Consider the following 18,412-nt stretch of genomic DNA (forward strand, 5'->3'; position numbering starts at 1 on the left):
AGCGAGAAGGGAAATCGAGACATCAACTGTGGACTTCCTTTTCAAGAAGTCTGGGTCTGAAGAGAAGAAAGGCAGGAAAGTAGAGAAGGGAGACAGGTTGCAGAAGGATTATTGGTTTGTTCATATTTTTCCCAAGCTTGGATAGGAATAAGCATATTTAAGTGATAGTGAAGGAAAGAAACAAAAGTATGAATATATGGATATATTCAGGTCCCCAGTAATGAAGAAATCACAACAAGTTTCTCATGAAGACAACCGCCTAGCCGGGCACACGCCTGTAATCCCAGCACTGGAAGGCCAAGGCAGGTGGATCACTTGGAGGTCAGGAGTTCGAGACCAGCCTGCCCAAAATAGTGAAAACCTGTCTACTAAAAATATACAAAATAATAAAAATTAGCTGGGCATGGTGATGCACGCCTGTAGTCTCAGCTACTCAGGAGGCTGAGGCAGGAGAATCGCTTGAGCCCAGGAGCCAGAGGTTGCAGTGAGCCATGATTGCACCACTGCACTCCAGCCTGGACGACAGAGACTCTGTCTCAAAAAAAAAAAAAAAAGACAACCACCTGGTTACAAATATACTTAAGTTATGTTAACACTCAATAGCTGGTGAAATAAAGCATGAACTAGAAGAATTTTAAACCACAAAGCAACACAGTATAGCAGAAAGAAAAATAGATCTTAAACGACTACTATTAGAAAAGATTCTGCACAGCCCTCTCCCTTTCTATCATCCAATAATGCAAAGAAAGAATACATTTGAGTATAATAGACAAGAGAAAATTAAGTTACTATTCACTGGCTTTTGGTTCTATATACTACTCATTTTCTTGAGAAATAGCCTTTATTAAATACTTACCAGCTTTGGGGTTTTCAGGATGCTTGTCTGGGTGACATTCCAGAGCTCTGACTTTAAATTCTGCCAGGATTTGTTCAACCTAAAACAAAAATCAGTGTTTAAAATAAGGAGTCATGCCAGGCGCAGCGGCTCACGCCTATAATCTCAACACTTTGGGAGGCTGAGGCAAGCAGATCACCAGGAATAAGACCAGCCTGGAAAACAAAGCGAGACCCAGTCTCTACAAAATATAAAATAATTAGCTGGGCATGGTGACACATGTCAGTAGTTCCAGTTACTTGGAAGGCTGAGGCAGGAGGACCCCTTAAGCCCAGGAATTCAAGGCTGCAGTGAGCTATGATGGCACCACTGCACTCCTGCCTGGGTAACACGGCAAGACCCTATCTCAAAAAAAAAAAAAAAGGTCAAACTTAAATGGCATGAAGGAAGAAGTTGGGGCATCAATCCCCCCGCCAAAACAGCCATGATCAACCCAACTTTTCTTGATCCTTATATTTCTATTTTGACTTTTTCCTCTAAGAAATAATTTCCTCAATAATAAAATTCAGAAAGCATCCAATAAACGCTCCTATTGAAATAGTCATTGTGATGACAATTTAACTACTTAATTTAAATTATGGCCCAAGATACCTATGAGCTCAAAATATTTAAATATCCAGTCCAGACGTGGTGGCTCACGCCTGTAATCCCAACACTTTGGGAGGCTGAGGTGGGCAGATCACAAGGTCTGGAGTTCGAGGCCAGCCTAGCCAACATGGTGAAACCCCGTCTCTACTAAAAATACAAAAATTAGCCAGACATGGTGGCAGGCACCTGTAATCCCAGCTACTCAGGAGGCTGAGGCAGGAAAATCGCTTGAACCTGGGAGGTAGAGGTTGCAATGAGCCAAGATCACACCACTGCACTCCAGCCTGGGTGACAGAGTGAGAGTCTGTCTCAAAAAAAAAATAAAATAAAATAAAATGTAAATATCCAAAATGGTCAGGTAGGTTTCTCCTAGGAATATATAAAATATCTAAATTCTTCAAAGATGCTTAGCCACCATTACTCAAGGATAACTGTCTCTGAATTATAAGTTATAATTTATAAATTATCTATTATAAAGCTCCTTCTTCCTGTCTTTTGGTCTTTTTCTTTTATATTAAGAATTTCAAAATTAAATGAAAAAGAACGTACTTCAAACCTGATAATTTTGTTACCAACTAGGAGCTTCATTAGAGATTTTGATTGGGAAAACAGAAACTCCAGCCCAAACTAAAATGAGATGTGAGGGGCATCAATGATTTGATTTGATTTCACTTACCCATCTAATCCCTATTATCATGAATTATTAAGACTTGGCTTTATTAATTGTAATTGTAATGACAGAAGCAGGAAACAATAGTGGTTATGTGGCTCTACAATCTGACTGCTTGATTTTATTTTATTTATTTATTTATTTTTATTTTTGAGACAGAGTCTCACTCTGTCAACCAGTCTGGAGTGCAGTGGCGTGATCTCGGCTCACTGCAACCTCCACCTCCTGGCTTCAAGTGATTCTCCTGCCTCAGCCTCCCAAGTAGCTGGGATTACAGGTGCCCACCACCACGCCTGGCTAATTTTTGTATTTTCAGTAGAGATGGGGGTTTCACCATGTTGGCCAGGCTGGTCTCGGACTCCTGACCTCAGGTGATCCACCCACCTCAGCCTCCCAAAGTGCTGGGATTATAGGCGTGAGCCACCGCACCTGGGCAGACGGCTTGGTTTGAAATCCCAGTTCTGCCACAAGGCTTTAGGCAAATTACATAACATCCGTGTGTCTAGGTTTACTCATCTTTACAGCAGATGAATAATATAAGTAGAGCACTTAACACAAAACCTGATCGTAATAAGAACTCAATAATAGTGGCTATTATTAAATATAGTTGGTTAAGTAACCTGTCCAAAGTCATTCAGCTAGTTACTAAAAAGAGCTGAGTTTTTTGTTAACTTAGCAGTCAAACTTTGTTTTTCTTTCTTTCTTTTTTTTTTTTTTCTTCCAGAGACAGTCTTGCTATGTTGCCCAGGCTGGAGTGCAGTGGCTATCCACAGGCACGATCCCACTACTGATCAACGCAGGTGTTTTGACCTGCTCCATTTCCAACCTGGGCAGGTTCACCCCTCCTTAGGCAACCTGGTGGTCTCCCACTCCCGGGAGGTCACCATATTGATGCTGAACTTAGTGTGGACACCTCGTTGGCACAGCACTACAGCCCAGAACTCCTGGGCTCAAGCAATCCTCTTGCTTCAGCCTCCCAAGGAGCTGAGATTACAGGCATGTGTCACCATGCCTTATGGCCAAATTCATCAGGCTTAGGAAATTCTCATGGGCTTCCATATTTACCAACCACTAATTAATGAAAATAAATTAGCTCTTGTTTGAGAAATTAAATCTCAAGCAACTCAGCTGAATTTTGTCATAAGATTCATGGTAGACACATATTTTTACCAGTTCCGTGTCATCCTCAGTCAACTCTCATAAGGAATGTCTTCACTTTTACAGTCAAAGTCAGACTGTATTAGATAGGCATATGTATAAAACCCAGACTAATAACTCTATTATTTTCTTTGTTAAACTTCTGAGAACACCTTCGAACAATAGGAAAAGATGACTTCCTGTTAGGAACTGTAATTAACTATGTGTTTCCTCTTCCTGGGTGCTGTCTTTAACCATCAGTCACCATAACCTACTTATATAACAAATAAAACTGAAAATTAGACTTGTTTTTAAATTTTAAAGTATTAAATATTCTATACAGTGTAGTAGTAAGCATTTTTAAATTAGTAAGTCATTTATAAATACTTACAAACTCTCTTTGAAAAACGTTCTATCACTACAGAAAAAAAGTAAAAAAGTCAAAATCCTTTTATTCCTCATCCAAGGAATATACCCAAGAGAACAGGTTATATCCTTGAGGACATACCTTTTTTTTTTTTTTTTTTTTTTTGAGTCAGCTTCTTGCTCTGTCACCCAGGCTGGAGTGCAGTGGTGCCATCTCTGTTCACTGCAACCTCCACCTCCTGGGCTCAAGCAATCCTCCCACGTCAGCCTCCCAAAAAGCTAGGACTACAGACACAGGCAACCACACCCAGCTAATTTTGTATGTTTTGTAGAGATGGGGTTTTGCCATGTTGTCCAGGCTGGTCTTGAACTCCTGGGCCCAAGCAATCCGCCTGCCTTGGCATCCCAAAGTGCTGAGATTACAGGCATGAGTCACCATGCCAGGCCTAAAGATGCACTTTTAATGCATATATATATGCATATATATGCATATATATAAGCATCTTATATATATGCATACATATGTATGCATATATACATCATATATCTTATATATATATCTTATATATACACATACATATATATATATATATATTAGGGCTTTTAAATAAATAGATAAAATTATACCTATATATCAAAGATAGAAAGTTTTGGAGTTTTATTGTTGCTGTTGTTTTATTTTTAATTCCTATCCCACTAGAAAACATTCTGGGCTGGGTGCGGTGGCTCACGCCTGTAATCCCTGCACTTTGGGAGGCTGAGGTGGGTGGATCACTTGAGGTCAGGAGTTCGAGACCAGCCTGGCAAACATGGTGAAACCCTGTCTCTACTAAAAATACAAAAATTAGGGCCGGGTGCTGTGGCTCACACCTGTAATCCCAGCACTTTGGGAGGCCGAGGCGGGTGGATCACGAGGTCAGGAGATTGAGACCATCCTGGCTAGCACAGTGAAACTCCGTCTCTACTAAAAATACAAAAAATTAGCCAGGCACGGTGGCAGGCGCCTGTAGTCCCAGCTACTCGAGAGGCTGAGGCAGGAGAAGGGCGTGAACCCGGGAGACGGAGCTTGCAGTGAGCGGAGATCACGCCACTGCACTCCAGCCTGGGCGACAGAGCGAGACTCCACCTCAAAAAAAAAAAAATACAAAAATACAAAAATTAGCTGGGCATGGGGCACGAGCCTGTAATCCCAGTTACTCAGGAGGCTGAGGCAGGAGAATCCCTTGAGCCCAGGAGGTGGAGTTTGCAGTGAGCCAAGATTTTGACACTGCATTCTAGCCTCAAAAAAAAAAATCTGGGCTGGGCACAGTGGCTCATGCCTGTAATCCCAGCACTTTGGGAGGCCAAGGTAGGTGGATCATCTGAGGTCAGGAGTTAAGAGACCAGCCTGATCAACATGGTGAAACCGCGTCTCTACTAAAATACAAAAATTAGCCAGCTGTGGTGATGGGCACCTGTAATCTCAGCTACTCAGGAGGCTGAGGCCGGAGAATTGCTTGAACCCAAGAGGCAGAGGTTGCAGTGAGCCGAGATCACTCCACTGCACTCCAGCCTGGGCAACAAGAGTGAAACTCCCTCTCAAAAAAAAAAAAAATGTACTGGTATTTAGTACATGGAAGCAAATGTGTCAAAATGGTTGATTCTCAGTTTGTTTACATGCGTGATTGTTATTTTCTTCTTTATATTTTCTAGGTTTTACCAATTTCACATTTTAAAAATTAAGAAAGTCTATCTTTCTTTCATTATTTTTCACAGCTTTACTATCATAAAGTTTATTACAAAGCTTCCATAGAGCTGGCTCTATGTAAACTGGTAAAGTGGGTTAGTTTATCTTGAACACATTGTATTTATCTTCTGGCCTCCCTACTCCATGTGCCCACTGCCAAGTGCAGTCCATTGGAGCTGACACCCTCCATGTCAAGGTCCATTAAATCCTGCCTTCCTGACCCAAGTCCAGTAGTCTGCAAAACTGCCTACCCTGTTGTCCTGTAAACATACAAAAAATGTTCAACTCTACTCATAATCAAATAAATCAAAATATCCAAAGGATAGTAATGACCAGTGTTACTGAGAGTGCGAAAAAATGAACATTCATGCTCTGCTGGTGAGAATGTAAATAAGTATAGACTTTCTTGAAAAAAATTGAGACATATATGTTTGTATGTGTGTGTGTGTATATATATGTGTATCTATCTCTCTCTATATATAGATATATGTGTGTATCTATCTCTCTATATGTAATCAGCTCCATGTCATCCTTAGTCAACTCTCATAAGGCATTAGGAATGTCTTCACTTTTACAATCACAGTCAGGCTGTATTAGATAGGCATATGTATAAAACCCAGACTAATAACTATTATTTTCCTTGTTAAACTGCTTTTTTTTTTTTTTTTGAGACGGAGTCTTGCTCTGTCGCCCAGGCTGGAGTGCAGTGGCGCAGTATCTCGGCTCACTGCAAGCTCCGCCTCCCGGGTTCACGCCATTCTCCTGCCTCAGCCTCTCCGAGTAGGCGCCCGCCACCACGCCCGGCTAATTTTTTGTATTTTTTAGTAGAGACGGCGTTTCACCGTGGTCTCGATCTCCTGACCTCGTGATCCGCCCGCCTCGGCCTCCCAAAGTGCTGGGATTACAAGCGTGAGCCACCGCACCCGGCCTCTTCCTTGTTAAACTTCTGAGAACACCTTCGAATAATAGGAAAAGATGACTTCCTGTTAGGAACTGTAATTAACCATGTGTTTCCTCTTCCTGGGTGCTGTCTTTAACCATCAGTCACCATAATCTGCTTATATAACAATTAAAACTGAGAATTAGACTTGTTTTTAAATTTTAAAGTGTTAAATATTCTAATTTCTCTCTATATATAGATACATACATATATATGAAGAACCTTTATTTCCTAGCCTTTCATTCAACAATTCCAATTATAAGAATTTGTCTAAGGAGATAATCAGAGGTAAGAAAAGAATAGCTGTAAGAAGGTCCGAGAATAAAATATAAATTTTAAACAAAAACCTATGATAGAGCAAGAGCACCATCAACTCGGACAGACACTGCCACTTTAAATTCCAGCTCCCTTTCTAGCCTCATGCATTTCAAGGAAATCACTTCTCTTAGAACTACAAGCAGCCAGAAAGAGCAGACAGTAAAACACAAATAAGACAGCTCAGGCACAGAGGGAGGTTGGGGGACAGTCTCTGGAGTAACTGCCAAACTTCACCCTCATACAATGGGCCCCAGTAAAACAGTGGGCTTTAATAAGCACATTTCTTTCTCTTGAGGTGTACCAAGATAGGGAAGCAAAAAGCAGACTCGGGTCGGGGGGTATGCCTGCAGCTGCAGAAAGATGGATGGGAACAGACACACAACTCTCCCTCCCAGATACGCACAACAAAGAGACAGAGAAGCAGTCCAAGCCTCTGGTAAACTCTCCCACCCTGAAGCCTTAAAAACTCTTGTGCACATGTACCCTAAAACTTAAAATACAATAAAAAATAAAATAAAATAAAATAAAACTCTTAGTCTGTAAGAGAGTGTGTCTCTAACCTAACTCAGCCAGCCGCCCCTCTCAGGTTTATTCAAAATAAACCTGTCAGGCCAGGCGCGGTGGTTCACACCTGTAATCCCAGCACTTGGGGAGGCCGAGGTGGGTGGATCACGAGGTCAGGAGATTGAGACCATCCTGGCTAAAACAATGAAACCCTGTCTCTACTAAAAATACAAAAAATTAGCCGGGCGTGGTGGCGGGCGCCTGTAGTCCCAGCTACTCAGGAGGCTGAGGCAGGAGAAGGGCGTGAACCCGGGAGGCGGAGCTTGCAGTGAGCCGAGATCCCGCCACTGCACTCCAGCCTGGGCGACAAAGCAAGACTCCATCTCAAAAAATAAATAAATAAATAAATAAATAGATTTTTTGATACTTAATATGTGCCAGGCACTTTTCTAAGCACTTTACATAGAGTGTTTCATTTAATTCCCACAACTGTATGAGATTAATACTATCATTATTCTCATTTTGCAGATTAGGAAATCAAGACATAGAAAAATTAAGGAATTCTCCCAAGGTCATACAGCTAATAAGTAGCACATCTAGGAATTGAACCCATGCAGTCTGACTCCAAATACATACAAAAATACACATATAAATACATACACATAGGCCAGGTGTGGTGGCTCACGCCTGTAATCCCAACACTTTGGGAGGCCAAGGTGGGCAGATCACAAGGTCAGGAATTCGAGACCAGGCTGACCAACATGGTGAAACCTCATCTCTACTAAAGATACAAAAAATTAGCCGGGCCTGGTAGTGCATGCCTGTAGTCCCAGCTACTTGGGCGGCTGAGGCAGGAGAATCACTTGAACCTGGGAGGCAGAGGTTGCAGTGAGCTGAGATCACACCATTGCACTGCAGCCTGGGCCACATGGCAAGAATCCGTCTCAAAAATACATACATACATACGTACATATACACATATGCATTTACTTATTTATATACATATACAGATATAGCATATATGCACAGATAATTAACATGTATAAGTCATACTCCAAAATGTTAAACATGTAGGTTAACATTTTTATTTGTGCTTTCTTTGTATTCCACATTTCCTTATTGAACATATATTAATTTTAGAACCTAAATTTTAAAACTTAGAAACTTATCTTTTCCATATTCTGCTAGCAAAATATTTTTGTCTAAGCAAGGAAATACTCTAGTGTGCCATGGAGATTAATCCAATTTCTACTTGGATGAATCTTCTCCAAGATTTCCTAGCCGTACAAATGCCCTGTCTCTCCCACAGTGCATTAAAATTATGACCATCTAGTAAGGCCATTTCAAGCCCCATCTTTTTCTGAAGTCTATTCAGATATTCTTTCTTTAATTTCTGCTGCACTTATAGACAGTACACAGCACAATACTTAATTGTTCTCAAATTGCTTCCTGTGTATTAGCTTTGGCTCCTCAATTGGATACCAGGTTCTTTATACACTAGCATCATGTCTCACCTTTTTGTTTTGTTTTGTTTTGTTTTGTTCCCCACCCTATATCACTTCTACTACTGGCCCAATAGGAAATGTTCAATAAATACTTGATCATAGACTGACAGATGTTCTTCAAGTAACATAACTATAGTGTAATAGGAGCTTTCTGAAAATTATGGCTAATTCATTAACAGTGAATTGGTTCCAGTGATGGAAATTCATATGATGCAGAATGTGCTGCAGAAAAGAGAAGATTTGGCTGGGCGTGGTGGCTCACGCCTGTAATCCCAACACTTTGAGAGGCCGAGGTGGGCAGATCACCTTTGGTCAGGAGTCTGAGACCGGCCTGACCAACATGGTGAAACCCCATCTCTACTAAATACAAAAAATTAGCTGGGTGTGGTAGTACATGCCTGTAATCCCAGCTACTCGGGAGGCTGAGGCAGGAGAATTGCTTGAACCCAGGAGGCAAAGGTTGCAGTGAGCCCAGATTGCGTCATTGCACTCCAGCCTGGGCAACAAGAGTGAAACTCCATTTCAAAAAAAGAAAAGAAAAGAAGATTCATTTTAATACTGATTTAATTGATATCTATGAGGCCGGGCGTGGTGGCTCACGCTTGTAATCCCAGCACTTTGGGAGGCCGAGGCGGGCAGATCACGAGGTCAGGAGATCGAGACCACAGTGAAACCCCGTCTCTACTAAAAATACAAAAAATTAGCCGGGCGTGGTGGCGGGCGCCTGTAGTCCCAGCTACTCGGAGAGGCTGAGGCAGGAGAATGGCGTGAACCCGGGAGGCGGAGCTTGCAGTGAGCCGAGATTGCGCCACTGCACTCTAGCCTGGGTGACAGAGCGAGACTCCGTCTCAAAAAAAAAAATAAATAAAAAAAAATAAAAAAAATAATTGATATCTATGATTTTAATTCACTTGGTTTAAAACTAGATTTTTCCCACAAAATTCCAGATATTAGCAATATTCCTGAAATAAATGAGAGATCCTCCTACATCACTCTAATCAAATGATAATTAATTAAGATATGAGGCATAGAAACAATTTGAGACACAAAATAAATAACGGTAATATTTGGATTATAACACTTAAAATACAATAACTATTAATTGATAGTGATAAAACTAAGCCAAATAAACAAATAAATGTGGGAGAAGGGATAGTTTTTCCTTACTGAAGAAATTTCCTTACTGTAGAATACTAATAAATGTAAAATTAATGAGAAAAAGAAAGTCACCATTAGGCAAACACCATAGTAGTAACTGTTACAGGCAAGATCCACGGAAGGATGCTAAACTTAGTGAGTAAAAGTTTGAGGAGAAACGGTACAGTCTCAAAGTATGTTCCCCAAGATATTTGTTAATTACAAAAGGAAAAATAATAACCCTACCATGGAAAACCCTAGCAGAAGATACCTGACAGACATCACCTTAACGAAGTGCTCAAGGTCAATAAAGCACATCCATATCATGCACCCCCACATGAGAAACTAAGAAAGGCACAACATCACTTCTGAGGAGTTCTTTCCAAAAATGCATAACCTCAAACTAATCATGAGAAAATATCAAACAAAGTCAAATTGAGGGACATTCTACAAAATAACTGACCAGTACTCTTCAAAGTGTCCAGGTCATGAAAGACAAAGAAGGTAGCAGAAAGCATCAGATTGGAGGTCACTAAGGGAATATGATGACAAAGTGTAATAAGGGATCCTGGCTTGGATCCTGGAACAGAAAAAGGGCATTAGTAGGAAAACTGATGAAATTAGATAAGAATTATAATTTAGATCAGGGATTGACTGACTCTGGCCTGCTGCTGCCTGTTTTTTAATTAAAGTTTTATTGGAAGACAGCCAAGATCATTCACTTACGTATTGTTTATGGCTGTTTTCTCCAATGGCAGAGCTGAGTAGTTAGGACAGAGACTGTAAGGTCTGCAAAGCCTAAAATATTTGCTATCTCAGGATCAGCACTAGGTGAGGCAAGCAGGACACCTAGGTTTAAGGAAATACCCTCTCTCTCTCTCCCTCTCTCTCTCTTTTTCTCTCTCTCTCTCTGTCTCTCTCAAATTTCTGTATGTGCACAACCCTAAATGTTAGTGCCTCCTTAAATTTTGCATCCTACACACCCTACTTGCCTCATTCTAGTCCTGACTCTATCTGGTCCTTTACAAAAAAATGTTTGCCGGACCATGGTAGGGTTAACTGTAGCAATGTTAATTTTCTGATTTTTTGGTGGTTTGTGCTTGCGGTCGGTGGCTGCATCACTCTCTGATAAAGGTGTGCATTTGTTGGCTGTGACCTCCGGGCTGGGATGATCCATGCTCTAGGTAGAGGTAGGGGAGCCCAGCTAGAGCCATGGCCAGTACAATGGTAGCAGTTGGACTGACCATTGCTGCTGCAGGATTTGCAGGATATTATGTTTTGCAAGCCATGGAGCACATGGTGCGTCAAGTAAAGCAAGTTTTTCAAAGTCTATCAAAATCTGCCTTCAGTGGTGGCTATTACTGAGGTGAGTTTGAACCCAAAATGACAAAACAAGAAGCAGCATTAATACTAGGGGTAAGCCCTACTGCCAATAAACGGAAAATAAGAGATGCTCATTGATAAATTATACTCTTAAATCGTAGCAGCAAAAATCAGTGAAGCTAGAGATTTACTAGAAGGTCAAGCTAAAAAATGAAGTAAATGTATGATGAATTTTAAGTTCATTTTAGTTATGTACATGAGTACCAAGTTTTTATAATAAAATGCCTCAGAGCTATAAATTTTTTTAATTTCTGATTTTGATCATTGTACTTTCATTAGGTATGATGTTAACATAAAGGGAAGCTGGGTTAAGGGTATATAGGAACTCTGTTGTACTATTTTTACAACTTTTCTGTAAGTCAAAAATTATTGCAAAATAAAAAATCTTAAAAATAATGCAAACTCAAGGATAGGATAAGTGTACTAAGTTCCAAGTGCACAGTAACACTGTGGGGGCCAAAACAGCCACAACCACAAACACAACCACAACCACAACAAACACAACCACAACCACAACAACTTAGCGCTCTGCACCAGGCACTGTTCAAAGTGCTTTATATGTCGTGTATTATGTAATCCCCACAACTCTGTGAGGTGGGTAGTATTTACTCCCATTTACAGGTTAGAAAACTGAGGCATAGAGGCCGGGCACGGTGGCTCACACCTGTAATCCCTGCACTTTGGGAGGCTGAGGTGGGTGGATCACTTGAGGTCAGGAGTTCAAGGCCAGCCTGGACAACATGGTGAAAGCTCGTCTGTACAAAAATTAGCTGGGCATGGTGGCATGCACCTATAATCCCTGCTACTCAGGAGGCTGAAGCAGGAGAATCGCTTGAACCCAGGAGGCGGAGGCTGCAGTGAGCTGAGATCCTGCCGCTGCACTCCAGCCTGGGTGACACAGTGAGACTTCATCTCAAAGAAATAAAAATTAAAAACAAAAAAATCCAATATAGGGAGAAAGGCTAACTGTCTTGGGATCAATCTTTGTCAAATTGTTTTGAAATGGGGAATATATTGTTTTCTATATAACATGGAAATCCTCCCATAATTTATATATGTCATTATGTGAACTAGAAAATTAGTCTCATTGCTTATGGTCATGGTTGTATTTTCAATTTCTGAAAGATAATTTTAAAAACTGAGAAGGAAGAGCTTCAGGATTATTGCTCTAGAACCATTAGAAAATATATAATTTTACTTTAATCAATTTCTAGCACAAACTTTAAATTGTAAGAACTATATACCGAAGCAAATGTATTATGTGGGTGTCTCAATTCAATTGTGATAAGTAAAATTAGAATATCAAATTGTTTTGAAATTATAACAGCTAAAACGCTTTCAGGCATGATGAGTTCTGGTTAATTTTAGACCATCAAATGAAGGAGTACCTGAAGTAAAGGCAATCTATCCAATACAAATCAAGTAAAGGAAACGTCATATTAGTCAAAAATGTCATAAAAATATTTTTTAAATGAGAAGCATACCTATAAAAAGAAGAGAAAAGCCGGGCGTGGTGGCTCACGCCTGTAATCCCAGCATTTTAGGAGGCCGAGGTAGGCAGATCACAAGGTCAAGAGATCAAGACCACCCTGGCCAACACGGTGAAACCCCATCTCTACTAAAAATATAAAAATTAGCTAGGCATGGTGGCTGTAGTCCCAGCCTGTAGTCCCAGCTACTCAGGAGGCTGAGGCAGGAGAATCGCTTGAACCCAGGAGGCAGAGGTTGCAGTGACCCGAGATTGCGCCACTGCACTCCAGCCTGGCAACAGAGCGAGACTCCGTCTCAAAAAAAAAAAAAGAAAAAGAAAAAATGATATATATATATATATAGAAGTGACAATATTATGACAAACGTTTCATTAAAAATAAATAACTGTTATCTAGATATGATATGCCATTGACAGACCAGTAAAATACATCCAGTAAAAGGAATGTTGACACAAGGAAGTATGACTCTACCGGGTAACCACATTTTGAATATTACACATTAACAATGAGATTATTTTCTGTGAGGCTTTCCAAAATGAATCCTCCTTCTATGTAGACTGAAAAGACAACAGCATAACTTCAAAAGACTGACTATGCAGCCATAAAAAAGAATGAGTTCATGTCTTTGCAGGGACATGGTTGAAGCTGGAAACCATCATTCTCAGCAAACTAACACAAGAACAGAAAACCAAACACCGCATGTTCTCACTCATAAGTGGGAGTTGAACAATGAGAATACATGGACACAAGGAGGGGAACATCACACACTGGGGCCTGTTGGGGGGTGGGGGAGAAGGGGAGGGACAGCATTAGGACAAATACCTAATGTATGCGGAGCTTAAGACCTAGATGACGGGTTGATGGGTGCAGCAAACCACCATGGCACATGTATACCTATGTAACAAACCTGCACATTCTACACATGGATCCCAGAACTTAAAGTAAAATTAAAAAAAAAAAAAAAGGACTGACTAAATAGGTCACAAGATTATGGAGATATAATGACCCTTACTACATAAGCTAGCATGTATTTTTTTTAATCCAAATTGTGAGGCTTATCAAGTTAAATTATATTCCTTTGATTTTAAATTATTCCTTCAAAAATCGTTTGATAATAGTATAATTTCAACTGTGAATAACACATGGTAAAAATGGTAATAAGCTTTCTCAATTGCTATAAGCAAATCACCACCAACATAAACAAGAGTAACACATTCTTGAGAAGAAATATGCAACTAAAAGACCATTATAAGCTATTCTGGGGATGGGGCAGTTTTTTTAATTTCAATGTGTCTAAGATAACTTCCTCAGCATGGCAAAAATAGAGATTTTAATACTTTGTGTCCAATAATGCATTCTATTCTTTAAACAAAACTAAGTACATTTTATTAATGAACTACTGCCTTTATGAAACAACAATAAATATAAAAACATTTTGCTTTAAAATGTTAATTTTACTACTTAGATTTTAATAAAAATAAATAAAATAAAATATATTAATTATAAAACATAAATATATCCTAATAACATGATTTAATAATGTATCATTTAATAATGAATATATTTTATATTAATCTCAACATTATTTGAAATATTGAAAAATTGGAAATAAAATATTTAACAATAAGAGAATAATTCAACTGTGGTAACACAGTAAAATAAAATATTTTGCAACCACTAAAAAGTGTACAAGGAAAGTTTAATAGCATGGAAAATTTCTTGTTATAATATGAATGGGTAAAAAGCAGGAATCAACAAGTACATATAATATCCTCCCAAACATGTCTTTAAAGAATATACATAGAAGACTGGAGATTAATATGCCAAAATATTAATAGTGTTATCCTTGGGAGGGAGAATTATAAATGATTTTTCCATAATTTAAATAACCTCTACAACCTTTATAATTGTTTTTATTGGGAACGTAAACATTTTGTTTTCCTACAGATCCAGTGAACAGTTACAGAGTTTTCACATGTTTTGTTTCAGAAGGCACCCTTTCAAGAAGTAATTTCTGTCACACAATTTGAAATATTAACATAAAAGGATGCTTCTTGGTTTATATTTTGACTGCTCACATAGGAGTACACATTTTAATAAAGTATATTAAAATCCCTAATTTTATAAGAAATTTCATTTCGCCTCAAGTATGAGTCACCATAATAAAGATATAGCTTATATATACTGTGAAACACTGCCATCAGAAATTACAATGAAATTTCAAATATTTATTTTTAATATACTATATTGTGAAACAGAGCATACGGCCATGTGCCAGAACATACATATTTAATCAGAAGCTTCTGTAAAATTCCCATAGGACACTATTCAAGTAAAAACCCAACATACATTTAAATTCTTAACTTTCTGTGAGCCAAAAGTGCTTTAAAACAACACAAGGTTAGGTTTGTAGGCAATGTGACTAAAAATTCAAAGTTAAAACCTTAAATAAAAACTTGAAATACTATTGTGAAAAAGAATACTATTGTGATAAAAACATTATCCACTGTCTTACCGAAGATAGTTCATCACATCCCAGTAATGTGTAGTAATCTTCAGTATCTTCTGACCTGTAACTCAGTATTGCATCCATTTAGATGACTTAATCAGTCCTTCTTCCCTCGGAAACAAGAGGCACAGTGAGCTTCGAATTAACAGGAAGAAACTCTTTAAATCTGAATTACAGCAGCACGTTCCAAATAGCAAAAACTAGCTTTAAGACTGGCCACAGTCAACACACCAGATGTCATCCTAGACCTTTGTAAACTCTGCCTCTCATTGGCTGTTTACAGAGAAGAAAAGAACAGTCCACGTGTCTATTATTGCAGTGCTGTCTGGGATCTGTAGTTTGAGTTTACATAAGAGATGCATGTGAACCATTTGTCTTATGAGTTAATAAAGACTGTCTATTTTCAGAAACTTGCCACATTAGCCACCTCTCCATCTCCTATATATTTTTGTCTTTATCCTTTAAAAAAAAAAGAAAAAAATTTGAAGCAATGTGGTAAAATCTTAGGATGTGTTAATAAGGATAATGGGAGCTTTTCTGAGTGTTTAAAATACTTAATTTTATTTATTTGTTTATTTTCAGACAAGGTCTCACTGTCGCCCAGGCTGGAGTGCAGTGGTGCAGTCTCAGCTCACTGCAACCTCTGTCTCCCTGGCTCAAGCGATCCTCCCACCTCAGCCTCCCGAGTAACTGGGACCACAGGCACATAGCACCATGTCCAGCTAATTTTTGGTTTTTGTTCTGTTATGTTTTAAGAGAAGGGGGTTTTGCCATGTTGCTCAGCCTGGTCTCGAACTCATGAGCTCAAAGCAAACTGCCTGCTTCGGCCTCCCAACGTGCTGGGATTACAGGCATGAGCCACGGCGCCTGGCCAATAACACAGTCTTGATTTTTATGGAGCTTACGTTCTGATGGAGGAAGACAGCTGAAAAACATGCAAAAAAAAAAAAAACACAATCATTTAAAATAGTGATTTGTAGGCCGGGCATGGTGGCCCACACCTGTAGTCCAGCTATTTGGGAGGCTGAGGCAGAAGAATCACTTGGACCCGGGAGGCAGAGGCTGCAGTGAGCCGAGATGGTGCCACTGCACTCCAGACTGGGCTACAGAGCAAGACTCCATCTCAAAAAATAAAAAAAATAAAATAGTGATTTGTGCTTCAGAGAAAATAAAATAGGACAATGAGAAGAACTGTATGATAACTCGGGTCAGATGGCTGTGCTGTTTCTCCTGGGTTGGTTCTCCAGACTCAGGAGTGTCTCTGGTCTGAGGTGGGTCCAGGCAATTTATGTTTCAGTTCATTTTGGCCCTAAGAAACACAGTTCAGGTCTGGGATTTAGAGAACAAGGTGAGTGGTCAGGGACACAACACTTTGACTGCCTTAACACTTTTTTTGTTTCATTTTTCAGAGAGACAGGGTCTCGCCATATTGCCCAGATTGGTCTTAAACCCCTGGACTCAAGTGATCCTCCCACTTTGGCCTCCCAAAGTGCTACGATTACAGATGTGAGCCAACATGCCTGGCCCTTAACACTTTAAATTCCCCCACCTGAGGGGAAAAAATAGTTTTCCTTTTAGCCTACCTATATATATCTTTTTAAAGGTTTATTTCCGAAGAGAAGCAAGAAAAAGCACTGAAGCACCATTTTTACTAATCCTTCATTGTACATGCTGTCTTGCTAAAAGTTCTATATAGAATTTTAAGGGCAGGCACGGTGGCTCACGCCATAATCCCAGCACTTTGGGAGACCGAAGAGGGTGGATCATAAGGACGAGGGTTCGAGACCAGCCTGACCAACATGATGAAATCCCGTCTCTACTAAAAATACAAAAATTAGCCGGGCGTGGTGGCACACACCTGTAGTCCCAGCTACTCAGGAGGCTGAGGCAGGAGAATTGCTTGAATCTGGGAGGCGGAGGTTGCAGTGACCCGAGATCGTGCCACTGGACTCCAGCCTGGGTGACAGAGCGACGCTCCATCTCAAAAAAAAAAAAAAAAAGAATTTTAAAGTACAATTAATTTTGTTTGAGAAGTTTCACTACATCCTGTAAGGTATTTGAAGTTCTATTTACATATCACAATATCTTGATCTAAATCTCTGATAAATGGCCTTTTAATGATGTGAAGTTGCCATGGTGGAAAGCAGTATGGTGGTTCCTTTAAAAATTAAACATAGAACCCCACAATTCCACTTCTGGGTAAATACACAAAAGAATTGAAAGCAGGAATTTGAAAAGATATTTATATACTCATGTTCATCAAGGTATTAGTCATAATAGCCAAAAAGTGGAGGCAATGCAAGTGTCCGTCAATGGATGACTAAACAGATGGAATGTTAGGGCTGGGCATGGTGGCTCACACCTGTAATCCCAGAACTTTGGGAGGCCGAGGCAGGCAGATCACTTGAGGCCAGGAGTTCGAGACCAGCCTGGCCAACCTGGCAAAACTTCATCTCTACTGAAAATACAAAAAAGTTAGCCAGGTGTGGTGTCACATGCCTGTAATTTCAGCTACTTGGGAGGCTGAGGCATGAGAATTGCTTGAACCCAGGAGGTCGAGGCTGCAATGAGCTGAGATCGCACCTCTGCACTCCAGCCTGGGTGACAGAGCAAGACCTTGTCTAAAACAAACAAACAAGAAAGTGTGGTATTGGCCAGGTGTGGTCACTCACACCTGTAATCCCAGCACTTTGAGAGACCAAGGCAGGAGGATTGTTTGAGCCCAGGAGTCCAAAACCAGCCTGGGCAACATAGTGAGACTCTGTCCCTATTTTTATATTAATAATATAATTTGTTTTTTTGAGACAGAGTTTCACTCTTGTTGCCCATGCTGAAGTGCAATGGTGTGGATCTTGGCTCACTGCAACCTCCGCCTCCCAGGTTCAAGTGATTCTCCTGCCTCAGCCTCCCGAGTAGCTGGGATTACAGGCATGTGCCACCATGCCCAACTAATTTTGTATTTTTAGTAGAGATGGGGTTTCTCCATGTTGGTCAGGCTGGTCTCGAACTCCAGACCTCAGGTGATCCACCTGCCATGGCCTCCCAAAGTGCTGGAATTACAAGGGTGAGCCACTGCACCCAGCTTAAAAGTTTTTAAAGTGTGTGGTATCTTCCCCCTGGCTCTCTTACTCTTGTTCTCACCACGTAACGTGCCTGCTCCCACTTCACCTTCTGCCATAAGTAAAAGCTCCCTGAAGCCTCCTCAGAAGCTGAACAGATGCTGGCTCCATGCTTCCACATTCTG

The 18,412-nt window shown here is 40.1% G+C and overlaps 1 protein-coding gene and 1 pseudogene across 1 annotated transcript in view; one reads left to right on the top strand and one right to left on the bottom strand.

Moving 5' to 3' along the window:
* Positions 1 to 15,429, bottom strand: part of DNAJC12 (DnaJ heat shock protein family (Hsp40) member C12) — a 43,336-nt gene extending 27,907 nt beyond the window's left edge. The window contains exons 1-2 of the mRNA XM_055274454.2: positions 15,175 to 15,429; positions 857 to 935 (exon numbers count right to left, since the gene is read on the bottom strand). Coding sequence (XP_055130429.1) covers positions 857 to 935; positions 15,175 to 15,252 — 157 coding nt within the window. The 5' untranslated portion in view covers positions 15,253 to 15,429. The remainder of the gene's footprint in view (positions 1 to 856; positions 936 to 15,174) is intronic.
* LOC129480557 (mitochondrial import inner membrane translocase subunit TIM14-like) lies at positions 10,999 to 11,323 on the top strand (annotated as a pseudogene).
* Positions 15,430 to 18,412: the final 2,983 nt, after the last annotated feature.

Source organism: Symphalangus syndactylus, chromosome 4, assembly GCF_028878055.3.
Source record: "Symphalangus syndactylus isolate Jambi chromosome 4, NHGRI_mSymSyn1-v2.1_pri, whole genome shotgun sequence".
NCBI lineage: Eukaryota > Metazoa > Chordata > Mammalia > Primates > Hylobatidae > Symphalangus > Symphalangus syndactylus.